Below are 13,796 nucleotides of genomic sequence, written 5' to 3' on the forward strand. Positions count from 1 at the left end.
GCATACACATAGAACACAAAGGAGCATGGTGCATTCAAACCACTGAATAAAGGACAGAATGGGTGAAACTTAGAGAAAAAGGCAGTAGCAGAACAGGAGAAATCAGAGGGTCAAACAGGACCAGACCACATAGGGGGGCTATGGTTAGGATGACCATTTAATTTAACGTCTAAACTGGAGCACTTCTTTTCCCCTATTTAAAAAAACATTATTTTCCTAAGTTTTAGTTTTGATATAATTTCAAATTAATGAAAAATGCAAGAATAATTCAAAGAAGTCCCAGGTACCCTTTACCCAATTGTTTATATTTTGCCCCATTTGCTTTACTTCTCTTTACATTTATGTATAGATGATTTTTTTTTCTGAGTCATATGAGAGTAAGTCAGAGACATCATGCTCCTTTACTCCTAAGTGCCTCAATATGTATTTCCTAAAAACAAGGACATTCCCTTTCATAAACACAGTGATCCAATCAGGAATTTAACAGTGATAAAACTATTATCAAGTCCACGTTACAAATTCAACTTGGTCAGTCATCTTAGTTATTTCCATTACAGCTGCTTCTATGCTGTTCCCAGATCCAATCCTGGGTCTTACACTGTCTCATTAGTTTCCCTTAATCTTAATCCAGGGCTCTTCTGATAGTCAAACAGAGTCCTGGACTTATGTTAATAATTATGCTGGACTCTCAGGCAAGCCTGGACATGTGATCATGCTACTTGCAGTTTATGGCAAGGATTTTGAACTTTATCTCATGGATAATGGGAACCATTGAAGTGTTAGAGCATAAAAGCAAGGAAGCAACGTGACTTAACTCATGTTTCAAAAAGATTACCCTCCCAGATGGCCGATAGGCATGTGAAAAGATGCTCAACATCACTATTAGAGAAGTACAAATCAAAACTACAGTGAGGTATCATCTCACACCAGTCAGAATGGCCATTATTTAAAAAAAAAAGTCTACAAATATTAAATGCTGGAGAGGGTGTGGAGGAAAGGGAAACCTCCCAGATTGTTGGTGGGATTATAAATTGGTGCAGCCAATGGAAAACAGAATGGAGATTCCTTAGAAAACAAAAAGTAGAGTTGCCATGTGAAACAGCAATCTCACTCCTGGGCATATATCTGGAGAAAACTCTAATTCGAAAGGATACATGTACCCAAGTGTTCACAGCAGCACTATTTACAATAGCCAAGACATGGAAGCAACCTAAATGTCCATCGACAGAAGACTGGATAAAGAAGATGTGGTATATATATACAATGGAATACTACTCAGCCATGAAAAAGAATGAAATACTACCATTTGCAGCAACATGGTTGGACCTAGAGATTATCATACAAAGTGAAGTGAATCAGACAGAGAAAGACAAATACCATACAACATCACTTATATGTGGAATCTAAAATATGATACAAATGAACTTATTTACAAAACAGAAACAGACTCACTCACAGACACTGAGAAAACAAACTATGTTTACCAAAGGGGAAAGAGGCGGGGAGAGGGATAAATTAGGAGTCTGGGATTAGCAGATACCAACTACTATATACAAAATAGATAAAAGATCCTATTGTAGCACAGGGAACTATATTCAATATCCTGTAATAAACCATAATATGTGTGTAACTGAATCACTTTGCTGTATGCTAGAAATGAACACAACATTTAAATCAGCTATATTTCAATAACAGTTTTTTAAAAAATAAAATAAAAAAGACTACTCTCACCCCAATATGGAGAAAAGGCAAAAATGGGGGCAATATTTGTTTAATAAAACACTAAAGATTAAATGAGTAAAGAAATCTGTTAATAGACAATTGCATTTAGAAGTGCTTGGAATAATTTTTGACTTAAAGTTGGAAGAGTAACCAACTCAATATAAAATCACAATTCTCAGTCCGATGTCCATGGGTGAATTGAAAAAAATCCATAAACACTCTGAACTCTGATGCAGAATGAAGATATGTATATGTATATGGTGGTTTTAAAAATATGACCATCAATTCTTTGACACTCCTTCCGTCAAGGTGTGGAACTTAATTTCCCTCTCCCAAGTGTGGGTTGGACTTAGTGGCTCACTTGCAACAAAAAGAACATGGCAGAAGTGATGGTGTGTTACTTCTGAAAATAGATTATAAAAAGCATCACAGCTTTTTCCTTCTCTGTCTCTTGGAATATTGACTCTGGGGGAAGCCAGTTGCTGTGTCATGAGGACTGAGGCTTCCTGCCAATAGTCACGTGAATGGGCCACCTTGGAAGAAATTCTCCAGCCCAGTGAAGCCTTCAGCAGACTGCAGACCCAGACGACACCTTTACTGCAATTTGTGAGATCGGGAGGCAGCACCACCCAGCTAATAAGCTGCTCCTGAATTCCTGATCAACAGAAACTGTGAGATATTAAATTTTGTTATTTTAGCCTATTAAATTTGGGGTAATTTGATACACAGTAGAAAAACTAGTGCAGTGCATTTATTTGAAGGGTCTATGATTTGCATCAGATTCTCAGTATAATTACTGATTCGAAAAAGGTTAAGAATTTCTACTGTGAAGCAAGTACAAAATTTCTAAAAATCTTTGGTCCTCATCTTGTAATTTCTATGGGTTTATTTTTAATACGAATTTGGGACTAGGTCCAACGGAAGTGAGGAGATTCAATTCTCCAAACCACTAGAAGACTCTAAAGAATGTTTAAAAGTGCTGTCTCAAGAATAGGCCTAGAAAAGCAAACTTCACGCCAAACTATCAAGCCAAGATCTAATAGAACATCTAGTGGAAATGAAGTAATTTTTCAAGTTCAAAGAGCAAGGTTCACCCGAAAACTAACCACGAATCTAACACGACAGTACATCCTTGAATTACTGTTAAAGGAAAAAGCCAGGTTGCAGAACATTATGTTCCTATTGCACAATGTATTCATGTAGGTGCAGGTGGCTGTGTCCAGAAAAGCTCTAGAAGGATACCTCTCAATCAGGGTTTTCACTCTGCTAGCTAGCAAAAAAAAAAAAAAAAAAAAAAAGCATGGCTTTCAAAAATACAGTTTATTATAAAGTTGTAGGGTAGCTCACAAAATCAATGAGAGGGTGGGAGGATCAGGTTCTAAAAGGAAATGCAGGCACAGGGCAGCAGGGACCTGGTGCGGCCATAGGAACTGTCTAATGAGAAGCTGCCCCCCAAAAGAGGACACCAGTGTGACCACAGGCCTCTTCTTCCACCATAAACATCTCACTAACCCTTGACTTTGTGTTGACTCCACAATCCAAGTCCTGGGGCAGAATCATCCAAAGGACCAAGAATTTCTTCGGTAGCAGACAATCCGTCAGTGTCACAGTCTCCTTGAAATTGAAATAAATGCTTAGAAGGGCATCTAATCAGTAACAAGACAGAGGCAATGACAGATTTTATTTTGAAGGGGACAATATATGGACTAGCTACATATGATGAATCTGTGTAAAAATAAAAAGGCAAGGAGAGGGAGTGCTGTGCTCCTCAAAAAGGATGGTTTAAACTAGGACAACTTTTTTGTTGCTGAAAACAAAGAATTTATGAATACGGAGAAGAGAGAGCTAAAATTGCTCATGTCCAATATATAAGTTAAATCAGGCGTATCTCGTTTTACTGCGCTTCACAGATAACGGCGCTTTTTACAAATTGAAGGTTCATGGCAACCCTGTGAGAGAAAGTCTATTGGTGCCATTTTTCCAACAGCATCTGCTCACTTCATGTCTGTGTCACATTTTGGTAACTCTCACAATATTTCAAACTTTTTCATTATTATTATATTTATTACGGTGATCTGTGATCAGTGATCGTTGGTCTTTACTATTGTAATTGTTTTGGGGAACCACAAACCGCACGTATATAAGATGGTGAACTTAACTGATAAAGTGTGTGTTCTGACAGCTCCACCAGCAGGCTGTTCTGTTCATCTCTTCTCCTCGGGCCCCCCTGTTCCCTGAGACACAATGATATTGGCATTAAGCCCAACAATATCCCTTCAATGACCTCTACGTGTTCGAGTGAAAGGAAGGGTCGCACATTCTCACTGTAAGTCGAAAGCTAGAAATGATTAAGCTCAGCAAGGAAGGCACGTCGAAAGTCAAGGCTGGTCAAAAACTCGGCCTCTTGCTGGAACTCCTGGATAGTGGCAAGATTGAGATTTATGTCTTGACAGGTGGACAAACCAACAAGGCACTAACTGTGTGTATCAGCTAACTGTCCAGCTTCTTGATGCCAACCAGGCCATCCTGGACCATTTCTCTCCTAAACCTTATCCCATCCAGCAGTGTAGAAACAATGTCATCTTTGAGGTGAGCCATGTGTTCTCCAACCTCAAGACGAGCTTTGTGTCTTCTTAAACACTGGATCTGGGACATGGAGCTCTGCTCCTAACATTAGGCAATCTATCTACCCAACTCCAGTGTGTTTGTGCAGGTCTGTCTGTCCTAGTCAAAGGGCTGTCCTTGCAAAACAACCTGACTGTGCCTTCCAGGAGCTGAGACCGTTGGCTGGGACATCTTGTTAATCAAGGGCTTGTAGCTCCCTGGCATCCTGGAGTGTCCCGAGTCCAGCTGAGGGTCCTACTGGTCCCTGCCTTCAGGTTCTGGAAGCCACTAGAAGTGAGTTCCTACATCCAGTTTTACCTGCTGCTGCTGTTCTGTTCTAAGGTGCCCTTGTTCTTCTGAGTGGAGACCCCCAGGGAAATGCTGGAACAGGAGAGGACTCCTCACCCCCTCTTGGAGGTCCCTCTGGTTCAGCCCCAACCCCCTCTGCTCTTGTCTCCTCTGTTTCTGCTCAAGAGGCTTTATTGGTGCATTCCAGGAAGCCTTCTCCTCACCTCTGACTGGAACCTCACATCCCTACGGCTGAGAGAATTCCAGCCCCCTTGGCTGGTGAACTTAACCTCCTGAGGTTTCAGACTGGGACCAGGACTCATAGCCGAAAGTCAACTACCTCAAAACAAGTTTGGAGACAGACATTTCTGCCCACTCTGTGAAAAATGAAGTGGTCCCCTGAGCCTAACTGTACCACAAATTTTATGATGTGTATAATTCATTTTGTTACTTTGAAATTCTTTTAAAACTTGGAGAGAATAAGTCAGCAATCTGTCTGCCAATCATATGTAATAAACGTATTATTTTGCCAAAAACAAACAAACAAACAAAAAAACCTCGGCCTCTTTCATCAAACAGTTAGCTAAGTTGTGAATGCAAAGGGAATGTGCTTGAAGGAAATTAAAAGTGCTGCTCCAGTGAACACACGACTGATAAGAAAGTAAAACAGCCTTGTGACTGACATGGAGAAAGTCTGAATGGTCTGGAGAGATGATCAAACCAGCCACAACGTTCCCTTAAACCAAAACCTAATCCAGAGTCAGGCCCTAACTCTCTTCAATTCTGTGAAGAATCAGAGGTGAGGATGCTGTAGAAGAAAAGTCTGAAGCTGGCAGAAGTTGGTTCATGAGATTTAAAGAAAGAAGCCATCTCCATAATATAAAAGTGCAAAGTGAAGCAGCCAGTGCTGATGTAGAAGCTGCAGCAAGTTAACCAGAAGATCTAGCTGAGGTCATTAATGAAGGTGGTTACACTAAACAGCAGGTTTTCAATGTAGACAAAACAGCCTTACATTGAAAGAAGATGCCATCTAGGACTTTCATAGCTAGAGTGGAGAAGTCAGTGCCTGGCTTCAGAGCTTCAAAGGACAGACTGATTCTCTTGTTAGGGGCTAATGCTCATTCACCATTCCAAAACTCCTAGGACCTTTAAGAATTATGCTAAAACCCAATATATGTATGTATACTGCGGGACACCGTGCTGTACACATGAAATTGACACATTGTAACTGACTTTACTTCAATTAAAAAAAAAAAAAAGAATCATCCTAAATCTACTTGTGCTCTGTAAATGGAACAACAAAACCTGGATGAGAGCACATCTGTTTACAATATGTTTTACTGAATATTTTAAGCCCACTGTTGAGACCTACTGCTCAGAAAAAGATTCAAAATACCACTGCTCATTGACAACATACCTGGTCACCCAAGAGCTCTGGCGGACACGTACAGTGAAATTAATGTTGCTTTCATACCTGCTAACACAACATCTATTCTGCAGACCATGGATAAAGGGGTAATTTTCACTTTTTAAGTCTTATTATGTAAGAAATACATTTCATAAGGCTTAGCTGCCACAGATAGTGATTCCTCTGATGGATCTGGGCAAAGTAAATTGAAAACCTTCTGGAAAGGGTTCACCACTCTAGATGCCACTAAATACACCCACGATTCGTGGGAAGAGGTCAAAATATCAACACTAACAGGAGTCTGGAAGAAGTTGACTCCATCTCTAATGGATGACTCGGAAGGGTTCAAGACTTCAGTAGAGGAAGTCACTGCAGATGTAGTGGAAATAGCAGGAGAGCTAGAATTAGAAGTGGAGCCTGAAAATAGGACTGAATGGCTGCAATCTCATGATAAAACTTTAATGCATGACGAGTTGCTTCTTCTGGGTGAATGAACAAAACCTTAGTTGATAAAGCAGCAGCAGGATTTGAGAGCATTGACTCCAATTCTGAAAGAAGTTCTGTGGGTAAAATGCTATCAAACAGTTTTGCATGCTACAAAGAACTTATTTGTGAAAGGAAGAGTCAATCGATGCGTCATTGGTGACTTATTTTAAGAAACTGCCACAGCCATCGCAACCTTTAGCAACCACCACCACCACTGGTCAGCAGCCACCAACATCGAGGGAGGACCCTCCACTAGGAAAAAGATTATAACTCACTGAAGGCTCAGATGATGGTTAGCATCTTTTAGCAATAAAGTATTTTAAAAATTAAGGTATGTACAGTTTTTTAAACATAATGCTATTGCACACTTAAGACTACAGTATAGTATAAACATAACTTTTATATGCACTGGGAAACAAAAAATTCGTGACTCACTTTATTGAGATATTTGATTTAATGCAGTTGTCTGGAGCCAAATGGGTAATATCTCCAAGGTATGCCTGTACAATCAAGTATTGGTCCATGCAATTTCAAAAAGGCAGGAAGCAAGTCTACAACAGAACTGGCTGAACAGGAATGCTGAAGAGAGAAAAACTTTTCCCTATCTTGATAACTCAAAAGTATTTTTTTTAAAGACTAGATGAAAGCAAAAGACAAAACTGCAGACAAAGAAATGTAATTAAATGATGAATATTTCAAAATCAATTCTATTTTGAAATAAAATGTGTTTCCATCGTAAAGGCAGGAAAAAAAAAGTAAAGCAGTGATTTTTATTTCCTTGGGTAAACATGCCATGGCAGCTTGAACACTTCAAAAATATCTTCTAAAACAAAGGCTCTCACATAAGCTCATAATTCAACACTTTAAAAAGTGTGTATCTTGAATGGACTGTTCTGGATGATTTACAAATAAAAGTATTTTAAAGCAGAGTTTTTTTTTCTGCAGGAAACAAACTATTGTTTTTATTTTACTGTGCCATGAATAATATTCATACTCTGCCTGAGCTATTATGTAAACAGAGCTGTAGAGTATATTTAATCTTTCCCCATCTTCCTTGCTGTTTGAGTAGCAAAATTAAACGGCAGCAATACAGATTATTCATGCCTCAGGGCCTAAAAAATTGGGGGGATGGCACATTTCCAATGTAATAATTCACCCTCCACTGTTCCGTATGATGATTCTGCATTCAACAACTGCAGCAAGCTTGCTAATAAAACAGAAAATCACCAACATTTATTTCTTCAACAAATGTTTATCAAGAGCATACTATGTGCTAGGCCCTGTGCTGGATCTTTTGCATAATGTTTATAGGTTGGAAAGGGTGGGAAAGATGACAAAAGTTGGAAATTTTATTCTCCTTGAAAATAATTATATTCTATAAATATTTGAAGCAGGGAGAACACTGAAGCTTTTCTTCATTGGAAGAATTTGTCTCTCAAAACCACAATGAGATATCACCTCCCACCTGTTAGAGCAGCTATTACCCAAAAGTCAAGAGGTAAGTGTTGATAAGCATGTGGAGAAAAGAGAACCCTCAAACACTGTTAGTAGGAATGTAAATGGATGCAGCCACTGTGGAAAACAGTATGCAAGCTCCTCAAAAAAAACAAAAAAACAAAAAGAACCACCAAATGATCCTGCAATTCCACCTCTGGTATTTATCTGAAGGGAATGAAATCACTGTCTCAAAAAGAGATTTGCACATGTTTATTGCAGCATTATTCACAGTAGCCAAGACATGGAAACAACCTAAATGTCCATCAATGGTTGTATGGATAAAGAAAATGTAGTGTACATACACAGTGGAATGTTATGCAGCCATAAAAAAGAAGGAAAACTTGCCATTTGCGACGTGGATGGATCTTGAGGACATTATGCTAAGTGAAATAAATCAGAGAAAAACAAATGCTGTATGATCTCATTTATATGTGGAATCCAAACAAAACAAAACAAAACAAAACAAAACAAAACAAAACCTCAACTCACAGAGAGAGAGGATAGATTGTTAGTTGCCAGAGGCAGGGGTCAGGGTGGGATGATGGAGGGTGAGTGAAATGGGTGAAGGTCATCAAAAGGTACAAACTTCCAGTTATAAATTACTGGACAGTTAACAGCATGGTGACTACAGCTAGCAATATTACAGTATTACGTATTTGAAAGTTGCTAAGAGAGTAGATTCTAAAGGTTCTTATCACCAGGGGAAAAAATGTAACTACGTGAGGTGATGGATGTTAACTAAAGTAAAAAGTTAAGTCCTATTCTGAATATTGGGCCTTTTAACAGGTCCACTGAGATCAATGGTGGGGAAGTTTTCAAATCTCCAGCAATGGATTCTCTGATCAGGCAAATGGACAGAAAACGGACCTGACCCAGATCCAGGAGCCTCGCTCAGACAACGATGGGCACTGAAACTGCCTCCCTCTGCTCCAGCTGTCACCCTATTACTTCAAGGACATTGAGAATAATGCTGGAGATTCCTGCTTTAAGTCTTGTTTTTAATACTACACATATACTCAAAGCAACATCCATTAGGAAGCCAACACCCAGGAATAGGGTTATCTGACATTTTAAAGAAGATTTTATAAGACACAAAGCTTTCAATTAAAGTTATTTATTAAAAAACATCTTCCAATCCCGATTCCATATCAAATTAAACAAGGCGTGATGTTACACTGCAATAACCAATCAGATTCGTTTGTACAGGGGGTGACAACGTCCTCATTAACTCATCAGTATATTCTCCTAAATAGCAGAATGTGAGTCCAACTCATTCCCCCTTCACAAAAGGTAGGCATAATTGATACACTTCATACTCCCCAAATTTTTTTTATAAAGCTTGTCTTCATATTTCAGCTAAATATCATTCATCTAATATAAAATGATACTGGCTTAAAAGAGCATCTAAGCAATGCTTTGGATTTTTCTTTTTTTTTTTCCCCCCAAAATTCAAGGAAAACATGATTGGAAGTGTGTTCACTGTTCATGAAGAACCACCTGAGATTCCCTTGTGTTTCCACTCGTCTACTCTTCATGTTTTCCAGTGATTAAAACACGCTGGAAACATTTTTGAGAGCGCTAGAAATGCCAGGCTGATCTCAGAGCTTAAAAAAAGAGTCTCTGAGAGGTCTTGGAATTTTTACAAACTTCAAATTAACGTACAGAACACAGGCATTAAAAAAATGACTTTCAGGAGTGCATACACCGAGAGGAAATCCTTTAGTATTCTTCAGCTTTGAACACTTTGGGGCGAGAACTGGTGTCTTTCAATGGGTCAAGTAGTCAGTCTTTTCTCAACAGTTTCCTGATAAGCGACAAACCTTCTCAAATTCATCTTCACGTTGTCGAGAACACACAGCTGATCTGGGCTGTATTTAGCTCTGCCTTCTTTTCGTATCTACCCTCCCCCCACAAAAAAATCATATGTGACTTGGTATATATCACTACTTCCTTTAAATAAGAAAAGCATTCAATTTTGGATGTATTTACTTTCCGAACAAATAGCTGCCAGCACTTGGTGAAACATCTTTCACTCCCAGGGTAATGGAATGGAGTGCATGAGCCGTAATAAAGATAAATTAGGACTGTGCACCTTTTAAATGATGGTTACACGAACAGTTGAATTGTAGACTTTAAAATAATGAGGTTTATGGTATGTGAACTACACCTCACCTCTAGTCTAGAGCAATGGGTCTCAAATTTTAGCATACAACAGTATCACCTGGAAGGCTTGTTAAAAAACGGATTGGGGGGCTGTCCACAGAGTTTCTGATTTTCAGTAGGTCTGGAGCTGGGCCTGAGAATTTGCATTTGTAACAAGTTAGCAGGTGATGCTGGTGTTGCTGATATGGGACATCTCTGAGAACGGCTGCTCTAGAGAAGATTTTTTTAGTAAAATGCATTGTGTTGTGGTTAAATACAATTTGGGACCAAATATATACCGAACAGCCTTTAATGCAACTGTGGCTTCATTCACAAAGGAGCTTCATATAAAAAAAAGAAACTACATGCTGCCATTCTGGCTAACAAAAAAATTTTATCAGGGCTTTATAGCTTTGAGAAAAGAAAAATGCTTAAATTAAATGTCATTACCATCGCAATGCATATTAGGTAGGAAAATCAATCAGAACAACAGAGCTTCCAGAGGCCAGGGCTCATTTTCCTGGTTCACAGTTTGCATAACTACTCTCTAAGCATTTGCTTCCGCAGAGTTTGATACTCTTAACTGACTACATCTGCCTTCCTGGCAGCCGCAGGGAAAGAGGGGACATCTCCTTTCCTTGCAGACTCCCTTTTTCAGAAGTTTAAAGGGCCTGTGACCCTTAAAAACAATGTAGACACCCTCCATGCGCCAGTATGGATATGTCTGTAGGAGACAGTGTTAAATAAAAGCACATCAAGTGCAGGACCATATTATGATGATGCCTTTTGGATAATAAAGGGGGAGAATCCTAATGAAAATACTAACGTACATCTGTCTTTGCTTAGAGAAACACCATCCAGTTGTGAGGCAGGGAACCAGTGGGAATAAACCTCTCACTGCTTAAAAAACAAATACCAGAGGAAGGGTGGGATGGGTGAAATGGGTGAAGGTGGTCAAGAGGTACACACTTCTAATTACAGTGCATCCTTGAACAATGCAGGGGTTGGTAGTGCCAACCCCCCACTCTCAGTTGAAAATCTGAGTATAACTCTAATGGCCAAGGATTCAACCAGCTGAGGATCATGTAGTACCGTAGTATTTACTACGGAAGAAAATCCGCATATTTAAGTGGATACGCCCAATTTAACCTGTGTTGTTCAAGGATCAACTGTATAAGAGAAGTAAGTCCCGGGGTTTAAAGCACAGCACGGTGACTATAGTTAACAACACTGGGTAGATCTTTAAAGTTTTCACTACAAGGGAAAAAAAACCTGTAACGATGTGTGGTGATGAATGTTAACTACACTTATGGTGGTAATATTTTTTGCGACATATACATGTATCAAATCATTACCTTGTACTGTACACCTAAAATTAACACGTCATATGTCAATTATATCTCAAAAAAAAAGAAAAAGAAAAAAAAGAAACAAAACCCAGGCAAACAAACAAACAAAACTACAGACTTAAAGCATGATTAACAGTAAACTAGTCACACAGGAAACTATTCAGTACCTTGTAGTAACTTACAGTGAAAAAGGATATGAAAACGAATATATGTATGTTTGGGTACGACTGAAGCATTGTGCTGTACACCAGAAACTGACACAATATTACAAACTGACTATACTTCAAGAAAAAATATATATCAAAGAAAAAAAAAAAGAGTAAACTGGTCAAGTTTTTCCCCTCAAAACTAGTATCACCTATTGGTAAAGCTTAACTCAATAAATGTCAGTCACTCTCACTATATTTTTGAATGTAAGATGCCAAAACGTGAAAATATTAAAAACAAATCAATTATTAATGTTCTAAACCAACATTGATGTAACTACAACACAGAATGTGCCTGGCATGTGTTGCTATTTTTTCCTTCTGGAGAAGAAAACTATTTAAAAAAAATTTTTTTAGAAAACTATTTTTTATGCCTTAAAAGAATTCAGAAAGCTTAAATTTCTAGACATACAATCATATTCATCTAAAAACTTATCATAGGATTCTGTCCATGGGAATTAAATTTTGCGTTAGAAGTTTGCTAGAGAAAAGAAATACATATTGGAAAACAACAAAAGTAAGCTAATTTTTCATTAAAACTTCTATTCGCTTGACAAAGATTTAAAAGCAAAAGTTAATTTAAAATGTAAAAGCCAAAAACACAAATATTTTTATTTCTCAAAACGAAATGGAGATTTTTTAAGAGGAGAATGGTAAACTTAAATTTATGGACATGAAACTCAAAGCTGTTTTTTAAATTTGATTGCTTCCCCCAAACACTGTAATAGTTTTTGAAAATTATTTTTTGACTCAAAGTTAGCACAATGCTTCTGATGAAACAATAAATAAATCCATCCATCCATAAATAAATGGGCAAATGAAGGTAGCTACATTCTCCGTTACAGACCAGCCTGTAGTTTGCTGGCCTTTTTTCCCAAAGCAAAGGGAAATATTCAAAACAATGAAATCAGCCATTTATAATGCATTACATGATATAAAATAAATTTAACGTGTCTATGAAAGTGCTTTGCAGGCTAGAGTGTAGGGCTTACACGTAAGCATTGTGAACATTACTAACCCGCTGCAGAGGGAGGAACTTGTGGACACCATTTTGGCTCAAGTCACAGTGATTCAACAGAAAGGGCGCCTGAGCCCTGACTCAGCCAACAAGCATTCACGCAGAAGGGGGGGTGGGGTGGGGGGGGTGAAGTGCTATGTGAATCAGTGAGGTTGCAGGGAGGGAACCACACACACTCTCCGCCCACAGAATGTTGAGACTTCAGCATTTCTAAATAAAACGCTACCTACCTTCATTTTGAAGACTGGCTGGAACTCTTTCAGGGCAGATAACAATTTAATTTGAATTGAGGCCCTTTCAGCTTCTTTACCATCTGCGAAAACGTCGAAGAGGGCATCCAGAGCCTCTCCTGCTACTACAAGGGAGGGATCTTTGGTGGCAACCTCAAGCAGAAAGCACCCGATGGTCTGGAGACAATAGCACACATAGATCGTTACCAGCCGACACGCTAAGCCAGCTTCAAAAATAAGTACTAACTCTAAATGTGGCAGCAATTCATGAGTAACATTTTCTATAAAAATGCTAGGGAAAAGTTAAAACTTTTAAAAGGCTACAGACGTTAAAGTGAATCCAATACTGAAAATAAAATTAAATAAAATTAAATTAAAAAAATAAAAAGACTACAGACTTATCAAATATTTATAAAAATGCCAACTATAATATATGCAAGAAGATTTAAAAATATTAAAGTTTATATTCCTAAATAAAATGAATTAACATCCATAAATGATATATGATAGACTGATTTTGGAAATTATTTTAATATTTAATTATTTTAATTATTTCCCCTCTACCTCCCTCAAAAAGGCTTTTCCCATGGTGTCAAAATGCATATAAATACTATCTGTAACCAAAAAAAAAAATCTGCCTTTTAAAATTATATGAAAAACACTCTAAGACAATTATAAAAATAAAGAACACTTCATCTCATTTGCTTCACTGTGATTTTTTAACATGCACCCATTTCTTCACAATTAGCTAGCTAATGAGCAGACTTTTCTCAACCTGCGAAGAATTGTTCAAGAGTAAAATTACTTTACTTTGGCTGTTCTGCTTCACCCTTTATGGCTTAAGGG

The 13,796-nt window shown here is 38.2% G+C and overlaps 1 protein-coding gene across 4 annotated transcripts in view; it reads right to left on the reverse strand.

Annotated features, from left to right (window-relative positions):
• Positions 1 to 3,023: 3,023 nt before the first annotated feature.
• The window catches only part of HEATR3 (HEAT repeat containing 3), a 39,454-nt gene continuing 28,681 nt past the window's right edge, over positions 3,024 to 13,796 (reverse strand). The window contains exons 14-16 of one of the 4 annotated variants that reach the window (XM_074370786.1): positions 12,951 to 13,127; positions 3,882 to 3,956; positions 3,318 to 3,336 (exon numbers count right to left, since the gene is read on the reverse strand). In XM_074370786.1, the coding sequence (XP_074226887.1) occupies positions 3,927 to 3,956; positions 12,951 to 13,127 (207 nt within the window). In that variant the 3' untranslated portion in view covers positions 3,318 to 3,336; positions 3,882 to 3,926. The other 3 variants (XM_074370784.1, XM_074370785.1, XM_010961764.3) reach the window with 3 other exon arrangements.

The sequence above is a fragment of the Camelus bactrianus genome, chromosome 9, assembly GCF_048773025.1.
Source record: "Camelus bactrianus isolate YW-2024 breed Bactrian camel chromosome 9, ASM4877302v1, whole genome shotgun sequence".
NCBI classification, from domain to species: Eukaryota; Metazoa; Chordata; class Mammalia; order Artiodactyla; family Camelidae; genus Camelus; species Camelus bactrianus.